We start from the raw sequence: 23,022 nt of genomic DNA on the forward strand, positions 1-23,022 counted from the left end.
AGATGATATAATGTCTCGTGAACTGAAAAAAAATGCCCGTGTTTACAGCTGCTCTATGCTGAAATGGCGATAATTGAAATAGGGCCTAATTGGGATGATCATGATGGTGGTCATGATGATGATGGTGTTGATTATGATGAAGAATGCAATGACAATGCCGTATAGGACTACGACTACAGAGAAAATGTACATCAATGATGTGGATGTATTCCAACTTGATGCGAACGGTCAGTTTTTTATTGATTCATCCGTTGGGATATTTTTTATGGCTATTTGTGGAAGGAGTGAGATAGCTGTTTAAGTTCTGTTTTTGTAGCTTGCAGAATATTTGCCTGCTGCTCAAAGACATCAGACTGGTCTTTATTCGGCCTTGATCCCATCCATGTTACTTATCCATGCATGTTTTAATTTCTGTTTTTCACTCGTTGATAGTCTAGGAAGTCAGGATCTGTGTTTTCAGTGTAATCCTAGAGCACTTCAGGACATGGATGTGGCCTTTAGAGTATAACATCCTGCTTCCTGTCTGTCTGTCTGTCTGCCTCATATTTTCTTTCCCTCCCTGGACGTCTCTGTCTGAATCCAGGTCCAAAGGAAAGAAACCAAAGAACATTCATCCTGCCTTTTAACATGCTAATGAATGACTGATTGCTAAAACAAAAAAAAAAAAAAAAAACTTGTCCAATTGCAAATTACAAGTGTCATTATCCTCTATTAAGGAAGTCATTCATTTCTTAGCGGATGTCCACAGATGTAGTTACTAGGGAAACGGCATGTTGTTTCATCAAAGCCTGCTAGTCAGTGGTGGGGGCTCCAACCCCCTCTCCTCCCTCTCAAGATTGCATTACAGAGGTCTTAACTGTTCCATAATTGTCTGGTGGGACTCTCAATCCCTCATCACCCAGTGTGGGATGTGATCACACTAACAGCCCTTGAGAAAGAAGAAAGGGTATAAACAATAGCTAATGGATTTTTTTTTTTTTTTTTTTTTTTTGGAATAGAATGTTGCTATCAGCAAGAAAAGCAGCGGCCACTTTGCATTACATTAATCCATATGTCATAGTGAGCTTTGCTAGCCATCACAATTTATGCCAAAATGTATATTCCATCTTATGGATGGATTTTTTAGTTGGATTTCTATTTGAGAATATGTATCCGTCTTTGGGGCTGTCGTGGGGATGCTGTCCTTGTGTCAGACCTGTATCGATCCCCTGCAGTACGTGTGCAGTGTGAGACTGATGTGTGTTGGAGAGTGCACACAAACACACGAGCGCACAAACACACGTCTGAGGCGAAGGCTGATGACTGGACAGGTGACCCATCTAGAGGAGTGATTGAGTGCTACACCACTGGGCTTTGGCATTGAGCAGATATAATGTAGCGTGTTAAAGGTGCACCCTGCCACGATGATGAATACAGGCAAGTTGAAAAATAAATACTGCCATATCAATCAATGGGCAGCTGCGTGACCCCTTTAAGATGTACTCATTTTTTACCAGACACATTAAGCATCAGGATTAAACTGTCTAATGTGGACACGGATCTCAAGGACAACCAAACAGTCTGCTGGCATATGTCAGAGCAGGGCCTTCTTCACTGTTCAATATGTTTCAACTACTATCACAAATTAAGTTAAGACCCAGATGCAGACATGTCATATTGACAATGGTTTAATATTCGAACCGGGGCAATCAGTAGACAGGTCAATGTAGGCAGGGGCCAGTAAACCAGAGGTGGGGCAGCGGTACCGGACGGCAGGCAGGCTCAGGGTCAGTTTAGGCAGAGGTTAACAATCAAGAGGTGGGGCAAAGTTACAGGTCGGCAGGCAGGCTCAGGGTCAGTTTTGGCAGAGGTCAACAATCAAGAGGTGGGGCAAAGTTACAGGTCGGCAGGCAGGCTCAGGGTCAGTGTAGGCCGAGGTCAACAATCCAGAAGTGGGGCAAAGGTAGAGGTCGGCAGGCAGGCTCAGCGGCAGAGGCAGGCAGAGTGGTCAGGCAGGCAGGCTCAGAGTCAGGAAAGGCAAGGGTCAAAACCAGGAGTGCTAGAAAAAGAGAGACTGGGAAAAGCAGGAGCTGAGAACAAAAACGCTGGTTGACCTAACAAACAAAATGAATTGGCAACAGACAAACAGAGCACACAGGGTAAATACACAGGAGATGATGGGGAAGATGGGTGACACCTGGAGGGGGGTGGAGACAATCACAAGACAGGTAAAACTGATCAGGGTGTGAAATCTGGGCGAGCAGGGAGTCCGGAAGTAGCCTATTGTCCCGAGCCTATATGTTGTTGTACACTGTAAAAATATCTACTTGTTTCAACCAAATATTATTAAGTAACTGGTTCCACAGGTTTTTTTTTATTTACTCAACTTTTCAGTCAAAGTGTTAGCTGAACGTAGCATTTTTAGTTAGCCCAAACTTAGCTCCAACATGAGAAAACGTAGGCAAGAATTCAGTCAACTTAAAATGATGTGTTTGCTCAAATTGTCTCGTGTTCATTTAACTAGAAATTATTATTTGGGCATCTAACCTTATAAAAAGGCTGTGGAACTAGTTACACAGAGTGCTTTTAACATACAATGTTTTCAACTTACATATTTGACATACGATTGATTACATTGTGCATCTTAATTTATAGAGTAAAAATTATTCAACCTCTCATCTGTGATTTGTACTCACAACCTCTTGGTTCACAGCATTCCAATCTTCCTGCTACGCCCCCATGTCTGTATCAATAACTGATTTCACCTGTATTGCTACACTTTGCACTTCAAAGTAAATCTCAGCTCTGTTAAAGGTATACTCAAGAAAAATATTTTACTGATCATAGTGATTAAGGAGTAACATTAAAAGTAATATGCCACACCAACATTAGAAAAACATAGAATGTTTAAATAAGTCAATCAAACCAATGATGAGAGAATAGTCTGATTAACTACATCGACACAGACATGGTGGTGTAGCAGGAAACTCGGAATGCCATGAACCAAGAGGTTGTGAGTTCAAATCCCCGGTGAGGACATGATTGAATAATAATTGCTGTATAAATGAACATGCACAATGTAATCATGTATGTCAAATATATAAGTTGAAAATAATAGATGTTAAACAGCCTTCTGTAGTTAAGATGCCCAAATAATAATTTATATATTGAACAAAAATATAAACCCAACATGTAAAGTGTTGGTCCCATGTGTCATGAGCCGAAATAAAAGATCCCATAAATGTTCCATATGCACAAAAATTATTTCCCTAATTTTTGAGGCACATATTTGTTTACATCCCTGTTATTGAGCATATGTCCTTTGTCAAGATAATCCACCCACCTGAAAGGTGTGGCAAATCAAGAATCTAATTAAACAGCATGATAATTACACAGGTGCACCTTGTGCGGGGGAAATAAAAGGCCACTCTAAAATGTGCAGTTTTGACAAACAACACAATGCCTCTGAAGTTTTGAGGGAGCGTGCAATTGGCATGCTGACTGCAGGAATGTCCACCAGAGCTGTTGCCAGATAATTGAATGTTAATTTCTCTACCATAAGCCGTCATTTTAAAGAATGTCATTTTAAAGAATTTGGCAGTACGTCCAACCAGCCTCACAACTGCAGACCACATGTAACCATGCCAGCCCAAGACCTCCACATCCAGCTTCTTCACCTGCGAGATCGTCTGAGAGCAGCCACCCGGACACCTGATGATACTGAGAAGTATTTATGCCTGTAATAAAGCCCTGGTGTGTGGAATAACTCCTTTTGATTGGCAGGTCCTGGCTTCCCAGTGGGTGGTCCTATGCCCTTCCAGGTCCACCCATGCCTGCGCCGCTGCTCAGTCAAGTGAAATCCAAAGATTAGGGCCTAATTTTTTGGATTTGGATTGACTGATTTCCTTATATAAACTGCAACTCAGTAACATCATTGAAATTGTTGCATTTTGCTTCTATATTTTTGTTAAGTTTAGTTAAAAGAACATATGAGATAAATTGAGCAAACACATCGTTTTAAATTCAGTGAATTTTTGTCAATGTTTCCTCAAGTCGGACCTGTTTTGGCTAATTATTTTTTGTTGTTGTTATTCAGGTAACTCTTGGACCAAAAAGTTGAGTAAACAAAATAAAATGCTGTGGAACTAGTTACTTAATAATAATCTGTTGAAACAACTACGTTTTTGGTTGCTTTTCTTTTTACAGTAATGCTGTGTATGTTTATTCCTGGATGAAGTTTTACTACAATGCATTACGCAACAAGCAAGTAGTGTTGCATATCAACTGAGTATTCTAAATGTGAAGCAGATGTTTCATGACAAACTAGAAATCTTTCAAGTAGATCTACAGTACTGTATATCTTCTTATTCCTGACATTGAGCCGGTCAGACTTTGTAGGCCAGGCATTCATTTTGAATGAAGGGAAAAGAACCACACTTGGAAAACTGTCAGATGTTAGGCGAGAAAGATCCATCTCTTTCTAAGAATCTGGCAGACAACTCTAGCGGGAGAGTCAGCATGAAACAATCATTTGTTTTATCAACTTGAATGAAGAATCAGCAGAAGCATGATGTGAATGGGAGCTGCATCCACAGTAGTATTGATCCGAGGCTGGAGAGAGCACGGAGAGATAGACTCAGCCCAGCCTTGTCATCCATACTTCATATATCAAACACAGGCCCACGATCAGAAACCCACCCTCTCCTTATTCAATAAAATACTAACGTACAATAGCAGTAGCAGGTCCCCTAGCAGCATACATACTGTAGCCTGTTTGGCTTATCACTGTTGGAAATCAATAGACTCTATTGAATAGAGCAACAGTATGTGGGACACAACTGTCTGTATGTGAACATCAATGCCTAAAAATACAAGTTGTGTCAGTTAAAAGGCCAGTGTAATTTAGGAGCAGTACGAGGTACTTAGCCATAACCATTGACATTTAGATTATACAGTAATAATGTAAAGTATGATAATAGCTGATGATAGTCCTTTCTTATTCCGTGACTATTCCTCCCTCTGTTGCCTCTGATGAGAATTTGAAATCTTGACCTCGGTACAAGCGAAGAGAAATTGCCGTCCGTCCGTTGAGAAAAACTCTAATAGAACGTGGTGGGATCTTTCTGGATGAACCGTCCTCATTCAGAGCTCTGTTGCGTCTTCTAAGGTCCCTTTGTAAGTATCAGCCTCCTGACACAGTGATTTCATGTCTCTTCAAACCTAGTCAAATGCCTTGCTCCAGCACTGATATTCACCCCTATGCTTTCAGGCAACTGCTCCGCTCACAGTCCCTGCTGTGTTAAATGTGGTGCTGCAAATGGAGCTAGACACTGTTTTATTAATCAGCCTGTGATAGTGGCTGGGTGAGTGAGGGGAAAACACCTATAGGTGGTATGAAGATTCGGACGGACTTTAACCAAGTAGTGCTTCGAGTTCCAGAGCGTAGGGCACAGTGTATTTTAGAGGTTGTACTTTTAACAGTTAGGCCAGTGTTCTTAGACCTTCATCAACTGGTGAATGTCAGTGCTATAGCGCCACAGAGTTCCTCATAGGCATCCGTAAAACTTAATTTTCTGCAGTTTTCAGATGTTCTTCACAGTTCATTTGGCCTGGACATCTGGAGGAACAGCTGGGAGCCATTTCAGAGCAATGGGCCCAGTCTTTGATACACTCAGTCAGTGTTTCCTTCCCATACAGAGCCATAACAGAACAAGGGGGCAACATTGGCTCAGCACGTGATGAGATCCCCTCCCTCTCCCTCTCTCTCTCTCTCTCTCTCTCTCTCTCTCTCTCTCTCTCTCTCTCTCTCTCTCTCTCAATCTCTCAGAACTAAGGACACATACAGTTCCTTTTTATCGGATCCCCCATGGACACTTGTTATTTACGTTCCCATTGAAGCTCTTCTGAACCAACAGCTCTGTACAGTATTTCATTTTAAACCAGAAACTGTTGTCTGTTTACGTTTTCTGATGGAGGGGCAGAGAGAGATCAAACACCAGCCCTGATTGTGAAGTCTCAGCTATTCCTACCATTGCCAGATATGTACCATTGGGGTCATATTTCTGCCATTGCTTGAAATCAACAGTTCTGTATGTATGAAGGATGCTGTCCCTCCCTCCTCTACAGGACCGTGAGCTAGGGGGAGACTGCGGGTATAAACCTGACGGACCGTGGCTCTACTCTACAATCTCATACCTGCGGAGGCTCACTCTCCTCTCTGTGAACTCTGAGTCAGACCTGTCACACTGGCCTGGGACACATCCCTCTCTTTCTCTGGGGCCTATTCACCGTAGGACTCCACTCGTAGTACAGCAACGGCAGTGAAGGAAGTGACAAAAATGTTACAGAATTGGTCAGACAACCTTGTATTGTTTGTATATCAGCTAGAGGTACCGCATGTGAAGTGTATAGTATTAAGTACCTTATGTTTCCCGATCCTCTCCCCTCAGGTCTGTTCCCAGCGGTGCTGAACCTGGCCTCTATGGCAGATATCAGCACCAACGCTACCTGTGGAGAGACAGGACCAGAGATGTACTGCAAACTGGTGGAGCACGTCCCCGGACAGCAAGTCAGGAACACCCAGTGCCGTATCTGTAACGACAACAGCGAGAGGCAATTTGGTAACTATCAATATTATACCGTACCTACTGCATATTACAGTACACCTCTACTTTGTATTGTATCAGCATGCTTCACACGGTAGGACTAGGAGTGTGGAGGGCTGTATACCACATTCAGCAAGGATTTAGAGAAACCACCTGCACGTTGCTCTCATCAAAGTGCATCACTGCTCCTCATCATTTATCCATTCCAAAATCAATGGGCTCAGCCTATGAAATATACATGGCCTGGGATTGCTGAGGAGGGACTTTTGAAGAGTTCTGACTTGTGGGTCTGTAAACACAGCCTGCGTTTGTGAGCATATCTCACTATCTAACAGAGGACACATCTTCCTGTGTGTACACAGAGAGGAGCCATGCTTCATCTTCTGACAGGCACTTTTGCTGGTAATTAAAACTCACAGCCTATCTGACTGGGAGATTCACCTAAGACAAACTGGTGTGGGTGTAAACTGTGCAAAGAAACATTAAATTATAAACAGGGTGGTTCGAGCCCTGAATGCTGATTGGATGAAAGTATGACAAACATACCAAGGCTAAGGGCTGTATTCAGGCACTCCGCATGGCGTCGTGCATAAGAACAGTCCTTAGGCGTGGTATATTGGCCATAACCACACCCCCTTGGGCCTTATTGTTTAAATATACACTCAGAGGCGTTCACAAATATTTTGTATTCCTACAGACAGTGAGTCACGTAGTAATGGCTTGCTATGTAAAGTAGGCAGACAGGCATTGAGGCATTCAGTTACTCTTCAATTGAATGTTAGAATGGGCAAAACGGGTGACCAAGCGACTTTGAGCGTGGTATGATTGTCTGTGCCAGGCACACCGGTTCCAGTATCTCAGAAACAGACGGCCTCCTGGGCTTAACACGCACAACAGTGTCTAGGGTTTATTGAGAATGGTGTTACAAACAAAACACATCCAGTCAGCAGCAGTCCTGTGGGCGAAAACAGCTTGTTGATGAGAGGTCAAAGGAGAATGGCAAGAATCATGCAAGCGAACAGGCGGGCCACAAACTGCAGGCGCGGCACAACAATGGTGTGTAGAACGGCATCTCGGAACCACAACTCTTCGGTCCTTGTCACTGATGGGCTATTGCAGCAGTCGACCACACTGGATTCCACTCCTATCAGCTAAAAACAAGAAGAAGCGGCAACAGTGGACACACGATCACCAACACTGGACAGCTCAGGAGTGGAAAAACATTGCCTGGTTAGACAAATCCCGGTTCTTGTTGTGTCATGCTGATGGCAGATTCAGGATTTGGCATTAGCTGCATGAGTCCATGGTCCCATCCTGCCTGGTGTCAACGGTACAGGCTGGTGGCAGGGGTGTAATGGTGTGAGCAATGTTTCTATGCCCCAAAGAATTCAGGCTGTTCTGGAGGCACGGGGGAGGGGGGCGACCCAGTACTAGATGAACTGGCCACTGAGTGTAATCCTGACACAGCCTTAAAGGGCCCATAGCTAATGCACTATGTAGGGAAATTTGGGGCGCATCCCAGAGCTCCATGTACCAACTGAGCAGCATATGTTAGAGTCCAGGGAGCAGGCAGCACAGATATCAGAGAGACTGATCGGCCTGAGAGACAGACAGACAAACACAGGCCGACCTTGTTCAGTAATTAGACAAGTCTCTCAGAGAGGTCATTACTATTCCCTCCCAGTAATTTGAATCAAAGCGGGAGGGTACTGTAAATGCTTTTAGCAGACAATTACCAGCAAAGAGGACTTCCTGCCTTGACGGTAAAGAGAAGAAGAAATGGACTCGTCATCATTTATCTTGTCTCATCGTTCAATAATGAGTCTTTCACATTTCTGGTAATTTCAGGTCTGACTAGAACGGTCTTTTTTGTTCATTCACATTTCGCCTGTCATGGCAGTCACTCATGATATGAAATACTGTACATTCCCACCATATTAGTATGCCATTAGTTTCTTTGTTTTACCACGAGAGAGAGACAATGTTTGAGTCCACATTTGACCCATCCACATCTTACAGCTGTGTGCCTGGTGAGCAACTAGCCATGCAACAAAAAAAATACACATTTTAGAAGGAGACTCACAAGCCTTATAATAACATCTGTGCTTTCCACCTGTTGCAAGTCTTCTGGTGATGACTGTTACAAATGTCTTGCCATTTCTGCCACTAGCCTGTACAGCAGCCAATGAATCACTTGACTTGTTCTTTAATTCCCATTGAAACCAAACCATTGTGTGGCTCCTAATCTTTGCTGAAATGTCATAGAAATGCCCTTCAACGCGTACATGTAAGAATTAAGGTGACAGTGATTAGCATAACTTCTAATTAGAGACAATTCTTTTGAAAGGGAAACTTGATTGTGAACCAATTGGGAATGATTTAAATGAATTATTTCTCTCGTAAATGGTAGGAAAACTATTAAACTGCTTAATCAAGAGGGCAACTTTAATTATCTTTTTCTGATTGGGAAATTATGCATACCGAATAGACTGATTTTCTGATGCAGTAAATCTTAAAGTACCTTAAGATGTGTACAGTTCCAGTCTTTTCTAAGCACCACATTTGAATGTTTTTACTGTTGCTTGAAAATCACTCTTGGTTGAGAGATCGTGAAAACACTATACGGAGGAGGACAACTCTTTGGAGGTCGATAAAGTGGTATTTTTAAAGCATTTAACATTTCATTTGCAAAGATAAAGAGGTTTTGAAAGGCTGTTTCTGTCCGTACATGATAATGAGTGGGGAGTAGTTCACAGAGACAGTGGGGGGCCTCCATAAGCAACGCTTATTCATTAGCAGGCTCCTTACTGTTGCCATGGTTTCTAACTAGCACGGAAATGTCCGGAAATAAGTAGCCTATGATTGACAGTGCTCAATCATCTGATATCCAGCAGTCACATGCAACTCATATCTCCTATTTTCAAACACTGCTTATCTCCTGAAGCATAATGCTTTCTTTCATTTCATTTTTATTCCTAGAGCGCCACCCGATTGAATATGCCATCGATGGAACTAACAGATGGTGGCAGAGCCCCAGCATTAAGAACGGCATGGACTACCATTACGTCACAGTCACTCTGGACTTACAGCAGGTAGGAGATGAGGGTGATACTAAACTAGCCTGGTCCCAGATCTGTTTGTGGTGTATAGCCAACTCCTGTGTTTGTTGCCTGGCATGACAATAATCATAAGAGATGGCAAGACAGCACAAACAGATCTGGGACCAGGCTAACTGTAAACCCCATTGGAACTGTAAAGCCACTCGCAGCCAAGCCCCGGTCAACAGTGTAATGCACTTGGCAGCCTGATGTGACACTTGTCTGGGGTTTCACATTCTCACACGTTTGTTTAGTCTGGTTTGGAAAGAGTGTGTGTAAATATGCTGGCTGAAGGCTTGCTATGAGATATAATGTGTAACTCGTCATGTGAGATGCACAGGTGGCCTGACTTGGAAGAGGGTTGTAGTTGACCTCTGTGAAACCCCCTGGCTTGAACTGTCTGAAAAGACTGTTATGGATTTCAATCTCTCAAAGGAGAGGAATTGTACTACTGCATCCTACCAGAGAAATTGTACTATTGCATCCTACCAGAGGAATTGTACTACTGCATTCTTCCAGAGGAATTGTACTACTGCATTCTACCAGATGAATTGTACTACTGCATCCTACCAGATGAATTGTACTACTGCATCCTACCAGATGAATTGTACTACTGCATCCCACCAGATGAATTGTACTACTGCATCCTACCAGATGAATTGTACTACTGCATCCCACCAGATGAATTGTACTACTGCATCCCACCAGATGAATTGTACTACTGCATCCCACCAGATGAATTGTACTACTGCATCCTACCAGATGAATTGTACTACTGCATCCTACCAGATGAATTGTACTACTGCATCCTACCAGATGAATTGTACTACTGCTTCCTACCAGATGAATTGTACTACTGCATCCTACCAGATGAATTGTACTACTGCATCCCACCAGATGAATTGTACTACTGCATCCTACCAGATGAATTGTACTACTGCATCCCACCAGATGAATTGTACTACTGCTTCCCACCAACATCAGTTTTGTTCCCTCTGTCAATTTCTGAAAAATAAAAAGTTTCATACAAATCTTTTCTTGGGCACTGACACTGTAGCTATTACTTTCTAAAATTGATATTTTTTTCACTTTGCTCACTTGCTCAATATAATATCTCTGTTGCAGTGAGAAGAGTGCAGCCATCCTTAGAACAATTTGAGATTAACCCTAGAGGAACCGTAGCATGAAGGTAGTTGCATTTATGCCCACAAAGCACTATTTAAATTGGCCCATTTGAGAGGGTGTCTGGACTGCTGACTTCCTCCTTCAAGCATGTGTGTTCTGTAGGAGACTGTACTGCCTCGTATCAGCATGGTACACCTGATATCTCTGACTATCAGAGCGTCTGTAATGACTCCTCTACTATTGACCTACAACAGGAAATGATTCAACCCAATGGAGACTCGCCGTTAATAAAGTTCAGCAATGTGCTGGGTCTCTGTGGGTTCTGGGTTCAAGAGCTGGCGGTGTGTGTGTGTGAATGTGTGTGTGCGTGTGTGTGTGTGTATGTGAGGGTGGAAGAGGGAGAGAGGAATCAGGGAAGAGGGGATCCTGAGGCTAGATTGTGATTGGTTTCGTAGGTGGTACAGTAACTCAGCTTCCTCCCAAGGTCTCGGATATGATCAAGGGTGAGCGTGAAGACGTGGCTCCGCTCCTAAGGCCTCCGCGGCTGGTGATTCATGGGAGTTTGTCCCTGGCTGAGTTATTATGCTTAGGTTCAGAGGGTGGCTCTCTGTAGACCCAGGCGAAGGGTCCCAGTCTGTGTCGGTCTCTCCCTTCCAGGAAATAGAGATGCAAGCACATCTCATTCATTAATATCAGCCTGTCATATTACACAGGAGACCAGAGCAGGGTCAATCCGGAATTAATGACCATGTCACTCACACTGCTGAATTAAATATACAATGATACAAAGTTGGGACACTGGAATAAAAAAAAATCCAAGAGGGATGAAGGGGATCAATATTTTTAATTTTTTTTTATCTCCTCGCTGGCTCCAGTAGAGTGAGCCCATCATTGGTTATTCAACCAGGAATACACTCTTAGAAAAAAAGGTGCTATCTAGAACCTAAAAGGGTTCTTTGGCTGTCCCCCTAGGAGAACCCTTTGAAGACCCCTTTATGGTTACAGGTAGAACCTATTTGGTTACAGAGGGTTCTACATGGAACCCACAAGGGTTCTACCTGGAACCAAAAGGTTTTTAACTGGAACTATAAATGGTTCTCCTATGGGGACAGCCAAAGAACTCTTTAGGAACCCTTTTTTTCTAAGACTGTAAGCATCAACCAAAGACTGAATTAGTAATAGGAGCTAAAAAAAAAAAAGGTATAGCTTATATTTAATTTGTACTGTACATAATAAACATGTGAAAGTGACCCAAATACTGTATCTAAGTGGTAAGTATGCAGACAGAGTCTCACTGAGGTCATCAAGCGTTCATAAATCATACCTTCCTGTGTTTAATTAGCGTTTGAAATCTGACACCGAGAAGTGCCTAGGCAGCCATTTTTTCCATAATAATGTGAACTGGCCCATCACTCATCTCTATCCGGCCTGTCACCGTGGTGATGGAATTACTTTAGCTACACACATTGTCCCAGCTCAAACTGTTTGGCAGATTAGGGAGTTTGGTTTTAAGATTTTTTTTTATTTTAATGTCTCTCTTACAACATGAACAGTAAACAATTCCCGAGATAACACATCTTGGAAATTGCTTCTTTTTTTTTTTTCAGCAAAACCATCTGTTCGACTAATTAGATGTAATGGCATATTGAGGGTTATATACCAAGGTTATAATATTGCTATTTCACCATGAAGAACAATTAATCAGTAGTTGTATGCAGTAGAAATGTATTGAGAATAATTGAATTGATGTATACTGACGCTGACAGTGAACACCGAACAAACTACACTCTTTGTATTTAGCCTTTATGGTCTTTTTAACAACAACATTTGTCACAAAGTGCTACGCAGTAGCTTGGAAGCACAGTGGAAAGGAACAATGACCTATTAAGTTCTGTCACTCCCTCCCTCATGGTTGAGCTAGCTTTGCCCATGGCCCTGTATGCAAAGTGTTCTCGCCATCAGTGCCCTTTAAAATGGAATCCTATTTGCGCTCCATTCAGGCGCTTTCCCCTGGCGGCCAGTCACCATGCTTGCTGTTGTCTCCTGCGATAAATGAGTCTGTGCTGTTGGCGCTGTCGATGATGTGTGTGAACGTATCGTTATTGCCCGTGACATCAGTGCTCTACTTTTCCCCTCTCGTTATCCAGGAGCCCCTAATGGAGTGGAAACCGGAATAATGACTGACACTGATGGGAAAGGGAAAGGGGGATACCTAGTCAGTTGTACAACTGAATGTATTCAACTGAAATGTGTCTTCCCCGCATTGAACCCAACCCCTCTGAATCAGAGAGGTGCCGGGGGCTGCCTTAATCGACATCCACATCCTCGGGCGCCTGGGAGAATAGAGGGTTAACTGCCTTGCTCAAGAGCAGAACGACAGATTTTTACCTTGTCAGCTCGGGGATTCAATCCAGCCACCTTTCAGTTACTGGCCCAACGCACTAACCAGTAGGCTACCTGCCGGAGGGGGCAGTGTGTGTGTGTGTGTGCGTGCGTGCGTGTGTGCGCGCGTGTGTGTGTGTGTGTGTCCGCGTGCGTGTGTGTGTGTGTCTGCGTGCGTGTGTGTCTTGGACACTTTTTGATGGGACCAAAAATTGTAAATCATTTTTTCCCAGTTTGACTGATGTGGTCCAATCAGTTATTAGTTCAATGCTCCCAAGACTTTAGCACAGACACAGAGGGGGATCTGAACAGGAGCATAAATACTATGGGAAATGAGACGCACCACATAGACTTCACTACTTTGATCATGCTACATGTCTAAGTCAGAGAAAAAAACGTGTTGTTCACATACCAGGACATTTGAGCATGTTTGAATTAGATTCTATATGACAGCTGATGATTAATGACATACATGCCAGATACTTTAGCTTGGTATGCTATTCATAGACATGGAGGTGTTTGTCAGTGAGTGGCGCTCGACTTAGTGTGAAATATAATATGAAGCGGGTGTCAGTCGACATACCGCAAGGATTATTCTCAACACTTTAGGGCACACAAAACAAGCCCACACCATAGACCTCTGGCACCTCAGCCTCCAGTTGAGAAGGACAGTGATGTGACCTGGCTTTATCTATAGCTGGAGCTCAGAGAGTTAGCCTACATAGTTGTGGAATTAAAAAACAAAAATTGACCTATAGATATTGCCTCTCGAATTCTCTGGAGTCATAGGCCTTATTTCAAAGTAATTAAAGAGAGTGTTTGACGGACATTCTTTATCACGTCCTGTGATACGTGGAAAATAGATGATTGAGCGTAGGTAGGTAGGTTATCAAAGTTCTGTGCTTTAATTCGGCAGAGCAATTTAAATGGTTGATGTTTGCAGGTTATCTATCCCTGAACCCAGGCCCTGGCCATTCTATTTTGTTGTTTTCCAAGTTTAACTTTTCCTTTGCTACTATACACACTAGTGCTCTCACCTTGTCATGTACGACTTGTGCTCTACATTCATATTCTTTATAGCGACCGCAGATTTTTAGGAACAGCAAATCTCTTCTGACTTAACTTTGATCAAAACAAACACAAATAAATATGTGCAAACAAACAAATATATCCCAAATCTGCCCATTTTTATCCGTGTTTAAAATGACCCAGAACTTAGAGCTTAGCCAGTAGGGACAAAGAATCACAGCAGAGCAGGCGTTGACACTATTGCCACTGATGTCATTGGACTTCTAGCTCTAAACTGTCCCTGGCCTGGAATCCACATGGTCAGGTCGCGACTCCAACACTTGGGACTGTGGTTACCAGGTCACGCTCTGCCCTGCAAACACATGTCGAGCACTGAAGAGCTCTCTTTTCTCTTTCCCTCCAGACTCCACTCTACACTTTAATCATCATATTTAGGTAAACATCCCCCCTACATACCCCTTATGCTGTGTGAGGACAACATCCACCAGCCTTCCTTTCTTCCTGCTTCATCTGAATCAAGGAAACAAAGAGGCTTTGTGAGATTTCCCCTGCTACCTGGGCAGAATCCTATTGGGTTTCAGTGAAAGGGATGAATGCCGGGTTGAGTGGCGCTCTCTCTATTGTAAACGTTGAAACGTTACACCGTTATCTACTGTAGATGAAAGAGGCAAACTGTGAGTCATTTTTGATGTCGAGTCATTCTCCCAGGATGGGAGACATATTAACTTGAAGAAGTCAGCGACAAAATAGCTGGGTTTTTTGTTGTTGTTGTCAAGCAAGGTGGAATGTTGCCTTGCCCCTGTGCTCATTGTCTTTCTTGAGGAGCTGTCAAAGTGTTGCATTTACGGCTTGATGAAATTCAAATGTGGCCTTCGAGGGTATAGTACTGTAGATGCAACTTTATCTCTGTCCTGCTACATACAGAGACAGCCAAAGCTGATCTGCCCTCAGGTACTCCAATGCTGAATAGCTGAAAAGACTGAAGCATGGGAATACATGTGCTGTTTCATTGGAAACTTCAAAGAAGGGACTCCATATTGTAGTGAATCTTGTACAGGAGTGGAGATTTCATAATGACAAACACCTGAGGCACAATCTTGACCCTGCTCCCTGACAGGATTAGTTATTTTAGTGTCTCCGGTTTTCCCATCAAACCTCACCGATCTGACTTACCCTTGTCTATGAACGTGTCACGGTGTCTATCGAAAGTGTTTCCTTAACCTGAATATGAAACTTCTTATATTACTTCACAAGACCCAAAGGGAGGACTGTCAAGATTCAGTTCCTTATTGTAAGCTAAACTCCTGAGTTATATCTGAAATAGACTGCTGTAACACTCTTGTTTCTGCCCTACCAGGTGTTCCAGATAGCCTATATGATTCTGAAGGCTGCCAACTCCCCCAGGCCAGGTAACTGGGTGCTGGAGCGTTCCCTGGATGGGGTGACCTTTACCCCCTGGCAGTACTATGCCATCACAGACACAGAGTGCCTCACTCGCTTCAACATCCTTCCCCGCACCGGACCGCCATCCTACACACGCGACGACGAGGTCATCTGCACCTCTTTCTACTCCAAAATCCAACCCCTGGAGAATGGAGAGGTGAGGGGTCAGGCGCCAGGGGGTCCGAGTAGGGTCACTGAAAGGTCGTAGGGGTCCGCTGTGGCGCAACAGCTACAGGGACTTGTTTCTATGGTAGATGTGATTGTTTGTTGAACACTTCAAACTGAAATCCAATTTCAATTCAAATGCACAACGTAAATACGTGGATTCCATTTCACGATAATATATTAGATTCACCCATGGCCCACATGAAATAAGACCACCAGCACTTTCATTCACTTGCTTTAATGGGCAATGTATTGAAGCCATTTGCTGCTGACTTGATTGCCAGCTACAGTAGTATTTAAGTGCCCTGGTGGTTTAGTTCAATTACATGAGTCAGCTTTGAAATCACTCACCAGCTGCTCACAATCAAATGGGCCTAATTAAAGTTGTGGTGAGCACAGTTGCCCTAATAGTGGACATCTTGTTTAGGAGTTAGGCATACAGTCTTGGCACGTAGCACATTTTATTTCATGGTGTGCTTTGTTGATGTCAAGAAATGCTTTTTTCCATGTTTGTTTTCATTGAGGATTTGGAATAAAGAAAGTCTACTTCACACAAAGAAGAAACACACACACACACACACACACACACACACACACACACATATACACACACACACAGAAATCAACCCACCCACACACACAAAGGACAGCGACGCTGCCTTGATCCGTTGTGGATCGGAGCAACTCCTTTTAATTGTGAGAGCCGATTGCAGTGTGCTCTCTCTGACGGTAATTAAGCAGTCCAGTCCACAGCACCACCGTCGAGCCAGTTCATACTGCATTATCACCTACATAACTCAGTTCTCTAGCACCCTCCCCCCTCCTCCTTCCTCCACCTACCCCCCAGAGCCCCCCGTCCTCCCCCCACCCACCCCGCCCAGGCCCCCCCTAGGAGCTCTTGTCAGCCGGCTCCTTTTAGGTTGTGACAGGAAGCGTGATCACAGCGAAATCCTAAGTGAGTCGTAGGCCGGTGTCAACACATCGCAGATCTCATATTGAAATGTCACTCTCTCTGACTTCTTCAAAAACAGCCAAGCTAACCACACCGCCTTAATTAGCAGGCAGACACAGTTAACCCTTCACAGCTGCAACCACATTTTTTTTCTACCAGGTCCATTAATGTGTTGTCTTCTTACCTCAGCAGTGGTGTGCTCTGAATGTTGTAATGGTACTGTTTTTTAATGGATTTTCCGTGTAGAGATTGAATTGAGTCTTTGTTAAATACAGTATTGAACAGGGGTCATTAAAGATCTCCCTTTTCCTTTATGACAGACTTGGCGTCTTTTTGAATGTATCAATCAATTACTAAGAATCTGTACCATTCGGTGCTTTGTCTTAATTTGCACCCGGGGCATAGATCCACACCTCTCTGATCAATGGAAGGCCGAGCGCTGATGACCCCTCCCCGACTTTACTGAACTTCACCTCCGCACGCTACATCCGCCTGCAGTTCCAGCGAATCAGAACCCTCAACGCTGACCTCATGACGCTGGCCTTCAACGACCCCCGCGATGTTGACCCCATCGTGACCCGGCGGGTAAGAACGACCCAACATGTCGTAGGCTACGCATTACCATCGCCTTCATATAGCCTCATGTATTCCATCTGTGAGCCACTACCATATTCCTTTTCTTACCCACCACCGCTATCCGAATCAGTGAAATGGCCGTGCGGCACGTTGATTACATTGCGCTCCCCAGACAGATGGGTCTTAATTAAAAATGTCTATAATTAAGAAATCTGTTCCTTTCTGAGCAACGTCCACCTCATCATGTGTTGACATTGGCCTACCCTATCAGTCACCCAGCGAGCTTCTGTGTGACGCATAATTACCGGACAGATTGCATGGTTTATTTTGAGCGAGGAATTTTTCATTTATAAAATACTGCTCAATTTAGTCATACAAAAGGATGAAAAAAATGATGAAATTGTGGATGAAATTGGCTCTCACTCTCTGAGAAATAAGTGTCTTTGAATAAACTAGACTGTGATGTATTTTTTTGTAGAAGTAGCCAGTGTCTGATGGTCGAAATATTCCTCTCCATTTCTCTCCACTTGTTGCTGTCTCCTATGTGTTTTTTTGTGTTTTTTTTCCCCCTCGCAGTATTACTACTCTATCAAAGACATCTCAGTTGGAGGGATGTGTATCTGCTATGGCCATGCTAAAGCCTGTCCTCTGAACAACCAGACCAAGGTATGTCAATCAACCTACAAGTCTCCCTCCATGACCCCTTCTCTACATTGTGAGATAGATTTTCTCTCCCTGGGTACAGTTCATTTTCGCATTTGATTGTAACTCCAGAAGGGAGACGTGATACTCTTTGACCCCGGGGCCCTCGTTTGAAGTGCGCTCCAGTTGTTTCTTGGGTGAAAAGATCTGAGTCGTCCCTTCAGCGACGATGACACTGTAACGTGGCGTAATTTCATCCCGTCAGAAATTCAGCTGTGAGTGTGAACACAACACGTGTGGGGAGAGCTGTGACCGCTGTTGCCCCGGATACAACCAGAAACCCTGGATGGCTGGGACCTTCCTCACTCGCCACGTCTGTGAGAGTAAGATCACACAGTGATACAACACAGCATTACATACTGCACATACGACTGCCAATGTTATATTGAATTGTTTAGTATGATCCTATGTTATGTGATTTGGTTGTATCTTGCTATCTTATTTTGATGTTATGTAAACTTGATAGGGGGAAAAAATGTCTGTTAAATTTAAAAAAAAAAACTTATGGACCTCAACTTGAGAGACACCTGGTAAACAGCGCTAAACAATGTTTTCATACAGTTCTTTTTTTCCCCCCTTGAGGTACTGTGATAATTCCATTTGTTTACTGGATCCTTTCTTTGATTTTATTTGATGCCGTCTACAGAGTGTAACTGCCATGGGAAATCGGAGGAGTGTTACTTCAACCAGACAGTGGCAGACAACAAACAGAGCCTGAACTCCCAGGGGGAGTACGTCGGGGGAGGGGTGTGTGTAGGGTGCACCAGGAACACAGCCGGAGTCAACTGCCAGACCTGTGCTGATAGCTACTACAGAGCCACTGGGGTATGTACCGGTACTGTATAGTCCAGTTGACTAGGAGCCAAGCAGTGAATAATCAATAGCGACTCTGTATCTATAGCTTTGTATCGTGACTAGGGCCATGAGTTTTTCCTGGCCTGAGCAGGAAATACTCTGGGCCCTATCATGATATACTATGTTCCCAATATCAAAGACGGCTTGTCAGAGTCTCCATCTCTCCTCTTCCCTTCAGTTGAGTCCAGAGGACTCCGACCCGTGTCAGCCCTGCTCCTGTGACCCAGAAGGTTCTCTGTCCCCAGCATGCATTCCAGACCAGTCCCAGGCTGAAGGAGGTATGCTCCTCAACCTCTCTGTTCTCCCCCCTTCGCTGATCTAGCTGTCATATGCCCCCCCACAGGTCTCCCTGTTTAGTGCTAAAGCCTGCGTCTCTCCTCCTGTCTGGTCCTACAGACCTCACGGCTGGATCCTGCCACTGTAAGCAGGGTTATGGGGGACAGCAGTGTGACAGGTGTACCTTTGGCTACAGCGGCTACCCCAATTGTATCCGCTGTAACTGCAGTCTAGACGGAAGCCGAAACAAGGATCCGTGCCTGCTGCCCTGTGTCTGCAAGGTAGGTCACGCTCTCCTCCTTCTCCTCCTCCCTGTATCTCGATCCTCCCTTCTCCCTCTCCTCCCACACCACCAGAACCAATCCATTCAGTGTCAGGGGTGGACACATCAGCCGCGGCGCTTCACGACCCTCGTAGGGCCAACCGCTCCGAGTGGCCTCGAGTTCTTCTCTCTTAATTGCTCCCGTAGAAAATGTGACTTGTCATTTGTTGTTCAAATTAGCCGGCTACTTCCGCCGCTGCTATTGTGCACACTCATGTCTCACATATGTCCTATCCTGGGCAAACTCACTCTTTCACTAGCCAATTACACTGTCTGACCGCAGGGATGTCAAGGAGAAGCGGGGAACTTTGCTCTCTTCGTCTAATTATTGAGCTGTGGGGATGATGTGCAGTCAAACATTGCATTTCCTTCTGTCTCTTAGTGAGTCAGACGCTACTGAAACTTTTCTCCAACTTAAGTGCACAGGCAGAGAAAGACAGTTGGTATCTAACGAACACATCATCACTTTCTCCAGTTAGAGAAATGGCCTCAGGAGAGCGCTGGTTCAATGTAACATTTAGGATAGCTAATCATTTCTCAAGTGCCTCATTTTGTTTCCCTTGATAGCGTCTTGAAAAAATGTCTCGTATACCTTATCGTGCTTTTTTCTCGGTCATATACTGTAGAGGTTTAAACAAAGACACGCTAACCAGTTTCTTCCAATTAAATTATTGGAAATCCCTACCTCAGAAATCATGTAATTTGGGGTGTGCCTGTTCCCATTTGACAGTGCCCAAGCAGTGATAGCTTTGTGCAGGCAGCCAGCCAATGTAGGTGGAATATAACATTTGTAAATGACATTACAAGAGAAAGTGGCACAATTCCAGAATGGCAACGCAATTTCTATTAGTGGTTGACTATGAGACATGAAGTCACTATTTACAATACACAGACATGGTGAGAAACAACAGGGGAATTGAATTGGCCTTGTGAAGCATAATGCTTTCATGTCCTCTTTCTTTTCCCCAGGCGAGATAAAGTATCTAGCCACTCAGAACCACAGAAACCTAGCTTGGCTACGTGGGCATGCCAAATGAATGTGCATTGCGGTTCGTTAGCCGAAGCTCAGGGATGATGGCATATAAAATGTTGATTTTGCCAAGTGTTTATCTATCTGTGCATGTTTAATAGTCCAATATTCAACCAGACAATAATCGCTACCAGTTGTTACAGGTGATGTTTGTTCGAAGAGTTCCCCTCAATGTGTGGTCATACTTTGTAGAATGTTTCTGGCATCGCTTAGCTTATTGTTTTTCACATTCGTTATTGTTTAATGACTTTTGTCTACTTCTACTTGTAGTATGTGATCTTGGGAGAGAAGGAACGTCTGTCCCAGGGGTGTGTGGGCTGTCACAGTGTGTGAGTGCCTGTATAGCACATCCTTCTCATCCAGATGCTCTGTGTCTGTGTGTGTGTGTGTGTGTGTGTGTGTGTGTGTGTGTGTGTGTGTGTGTGTGTGTGTGTGTGTGTGTGTGTGTGTCTGTGTGTCTTTGTGTGTGTGTGTGTGTGTCTGTGTCTGTGTCTTTGTGTGTGTGTCTGGGTGTGTTTTTGTGTGTGTGTGTGTGTGTGTGTGTGTGTGTGTGTGTTTGTGTGTCTGGGTGTGTCTTTGTGTGTGTGTGTGTGTGTGTCTGTGTCTTTGTGTGTGTGTCTTTGTGTGTGTGTCTGGGTGTGTCTTTGTGTGTGTGTGTGTGTGTGTGTGTGTTTGTTCCAGGAAAACGTAGAGGGGGAGAACTGCGACCGCTGCAAACTGGGTTTCTATCATCTCCTGGGCGAGCGTCTCCACGGCTGTGAGAAGTGCTACTGTTCCGGCGTGGCGAGTGACTGCTCCGATTCCCACTGGACATACCATAATGTAAGAGACTACGCCAGGCCTCACTCTCTCATTTTCCCCCACAAACACAACTCATTAGTGCCTCTTGCCTGGCGCTGTGCTGCAGAGTTAACCCTCTACGGGCCGGCCTTATTAAAACAGGGTGCTGATGGCTGGGCTGATGACAGGGTGCAGTGGAGGAGGAGGCAGAGCCACACACACACACACACACACACACACACACAAACACACACACACAGACACACACACAGACACACATACACACACATACACAGACACACATACACAGCCATAAATACAGGCTGATTTATACCGCGCCACACACTCTGACATGTTGGCAGGATGAGGTTGGCGAGGGTCAGAGGTTAATGATCTGCAGAGGGTGATTGTGGGTAAACAGGGTGGTGGGTAGGGTGGCGATATAGACAGGCGGGGGAGGTAGAGAGGAGGGGGCAGTGGAGGCAGAGCGGTCACTGGATTATAGGGCCTGATCTACGGTGGGATACTGCATGTGACAGACAGCCACACATCTGTCTACGCAATTAACCTGACCTTGAGTTCTCCCTTCAAACCACCATTCTTTAACCACTATGTGTGGTGAGGGTGGTGTGTGGTGTGTGGGGGGGGGGGGGGGGTGAGGACGTGCGTTTGTGTGTGTGTACTTGGCCGTGTGTGTGTGTGCAACCATGTGTCTGAGGGAAGATAGAGGACATGGTGTGTGCATGCGTGCGTGTGTGTGTGCGTGTGTGGTCTAATCGGTTTGTGGAGAAGACCATTTTCAACCTATATGACACAAAGGAATAAGTCATATTAAGACCAAATTGGGACATTATCAGAGGAAAGGTTAATCAGCCTGGGCCTTAATGAACCTGTACCTCTCTGTACCTCTCTCCATCCTAATGACCTGTACCTCTCTGTACCTCTCTCCATCCTAATGACCTGTACCTCTCTGTACCTCTCTCCATCCTAATGACCTGTACCTCTCTGTACCTCTCTGTACCTCTCTCCATCCTAATGACCTGTCCCTCTCTGTACCTCTCTCCATCCTAATGACCTGCACCTTTCTGTACCTCTCTGTACCTCTCTCCATCCTAATGACCTGTACCTCTCTGTACCTCTCTGTACCTCTCTGTACCTCTCTCCGTCCTAATGACCTGTACCTCTATGTACCTCTCTCCATCCTAATGACCTGTACCTCTCTGTACCTCTCTCCATCCTAATGACCTGCACCTCTCTGTACCCCTCTGTACCTCTCTCCATCCTAATGACCTGTACCTCTCCATACAGGTCATTAGGATGGAGAGAGGTACAAAGAGGTACAGGTCATTAGGATGGAGAGGGGTACAGAGAGGTACAGGTCATTAGGATGGAGAGAGGTACAGGTCATTAGGATAGAGAGAGGTACAGAGAGGTACAGATCATTAGGATAGAGAGAGGTACAGAGAGGTACAGGTCATTAGGATGGAGAGAGGTACAGGTCATTAGGATGGAGAGAGGTACAGGTCATTACACACACACACACACACACACACACACACACACACACAAGGTTAATGTAAAAAACATGAGGAAAAGGCACTTTATTCCACATTTGAGGATATTCACTTGGCAGATCTATTGAAGAAAAAAATGAGAGCGACTAGAAAAAAAACAAACATGATCATAGCCTGGCAAGGGGAAGC

General features: G+C 44.4%; 1 protein-coding gene across 13 annotated transcripts in view; it reads left to right on the top strand.

Annotated features, from left to right (window-relative positions):
• lama2 (laminin, alpha 2) overlaps positions 1 to 23,022 on the top strand; it is a 140,415-nt gene that overhangs the window by 19,576 nt on the left and 97,817 nt on the right. For all 13 annotated transcript variants that reach the window (XM_036975718.1, XM_036975723.1, XM_036975720.1 and 10 more), the window contains exons 2-11: positions 6,429 to 6,599; positions 9,564 to 9,676; positions 15,576 to 15,818; positions 17,184 to 17,363; positions 17,931 to 18,020; positions 18,262 to 18,379; positions 18,703 to 18,881; positions 19,090 to 19,189; positions 19,308 to 19,468; positions 21,221 to 21,361. In XM_036975718.1, coding sequence (XP_036831613.1) covers positions 6,429 to 6,599; positions 9,564 to 9,676; positions 15,576 to 15,818; positions 17,184 to 17,363; positions 17,931 to 18,020; positions 18,262 to 18,379; positions 18,703 to 18,881; positions 19,090 to 19,189; positions 19,308 to 19,468; positions 21,221 to 21,361 — 1,496 coding nt within the window. The remainder of the gene's footprint in view (positions 1 to 6,428; positions 6,600 to 9,563; positions 9,677 to 15,575; positions 15,819 to 17,183; positions 17,364 to 17,930; positions 18,021 to 18,261; positions 18,380 to 18,702; positions 18,882 to 19,089; positions 19,190 to 19,307; positions 19,469 to 21,220; positions 21,362 to 23,022) is intronic.

Source organism: Oncorhynchus mykiss, chromosome 4 (assembly GCF_013265735.2).
Source record: "Oncorhynchus mykiss isolate Arlee chromosome 4, USDA_OmykA_1.1, whole genome shotgun sequence".
NCBI classification, from domain to species: domain Eukaryota; kingdom Metazoa; phylum Chordata; class Actinopteri; order Salmoniformes; family Salmonidae; genus Oncorhynchus; species Oncorhynchus mykiss.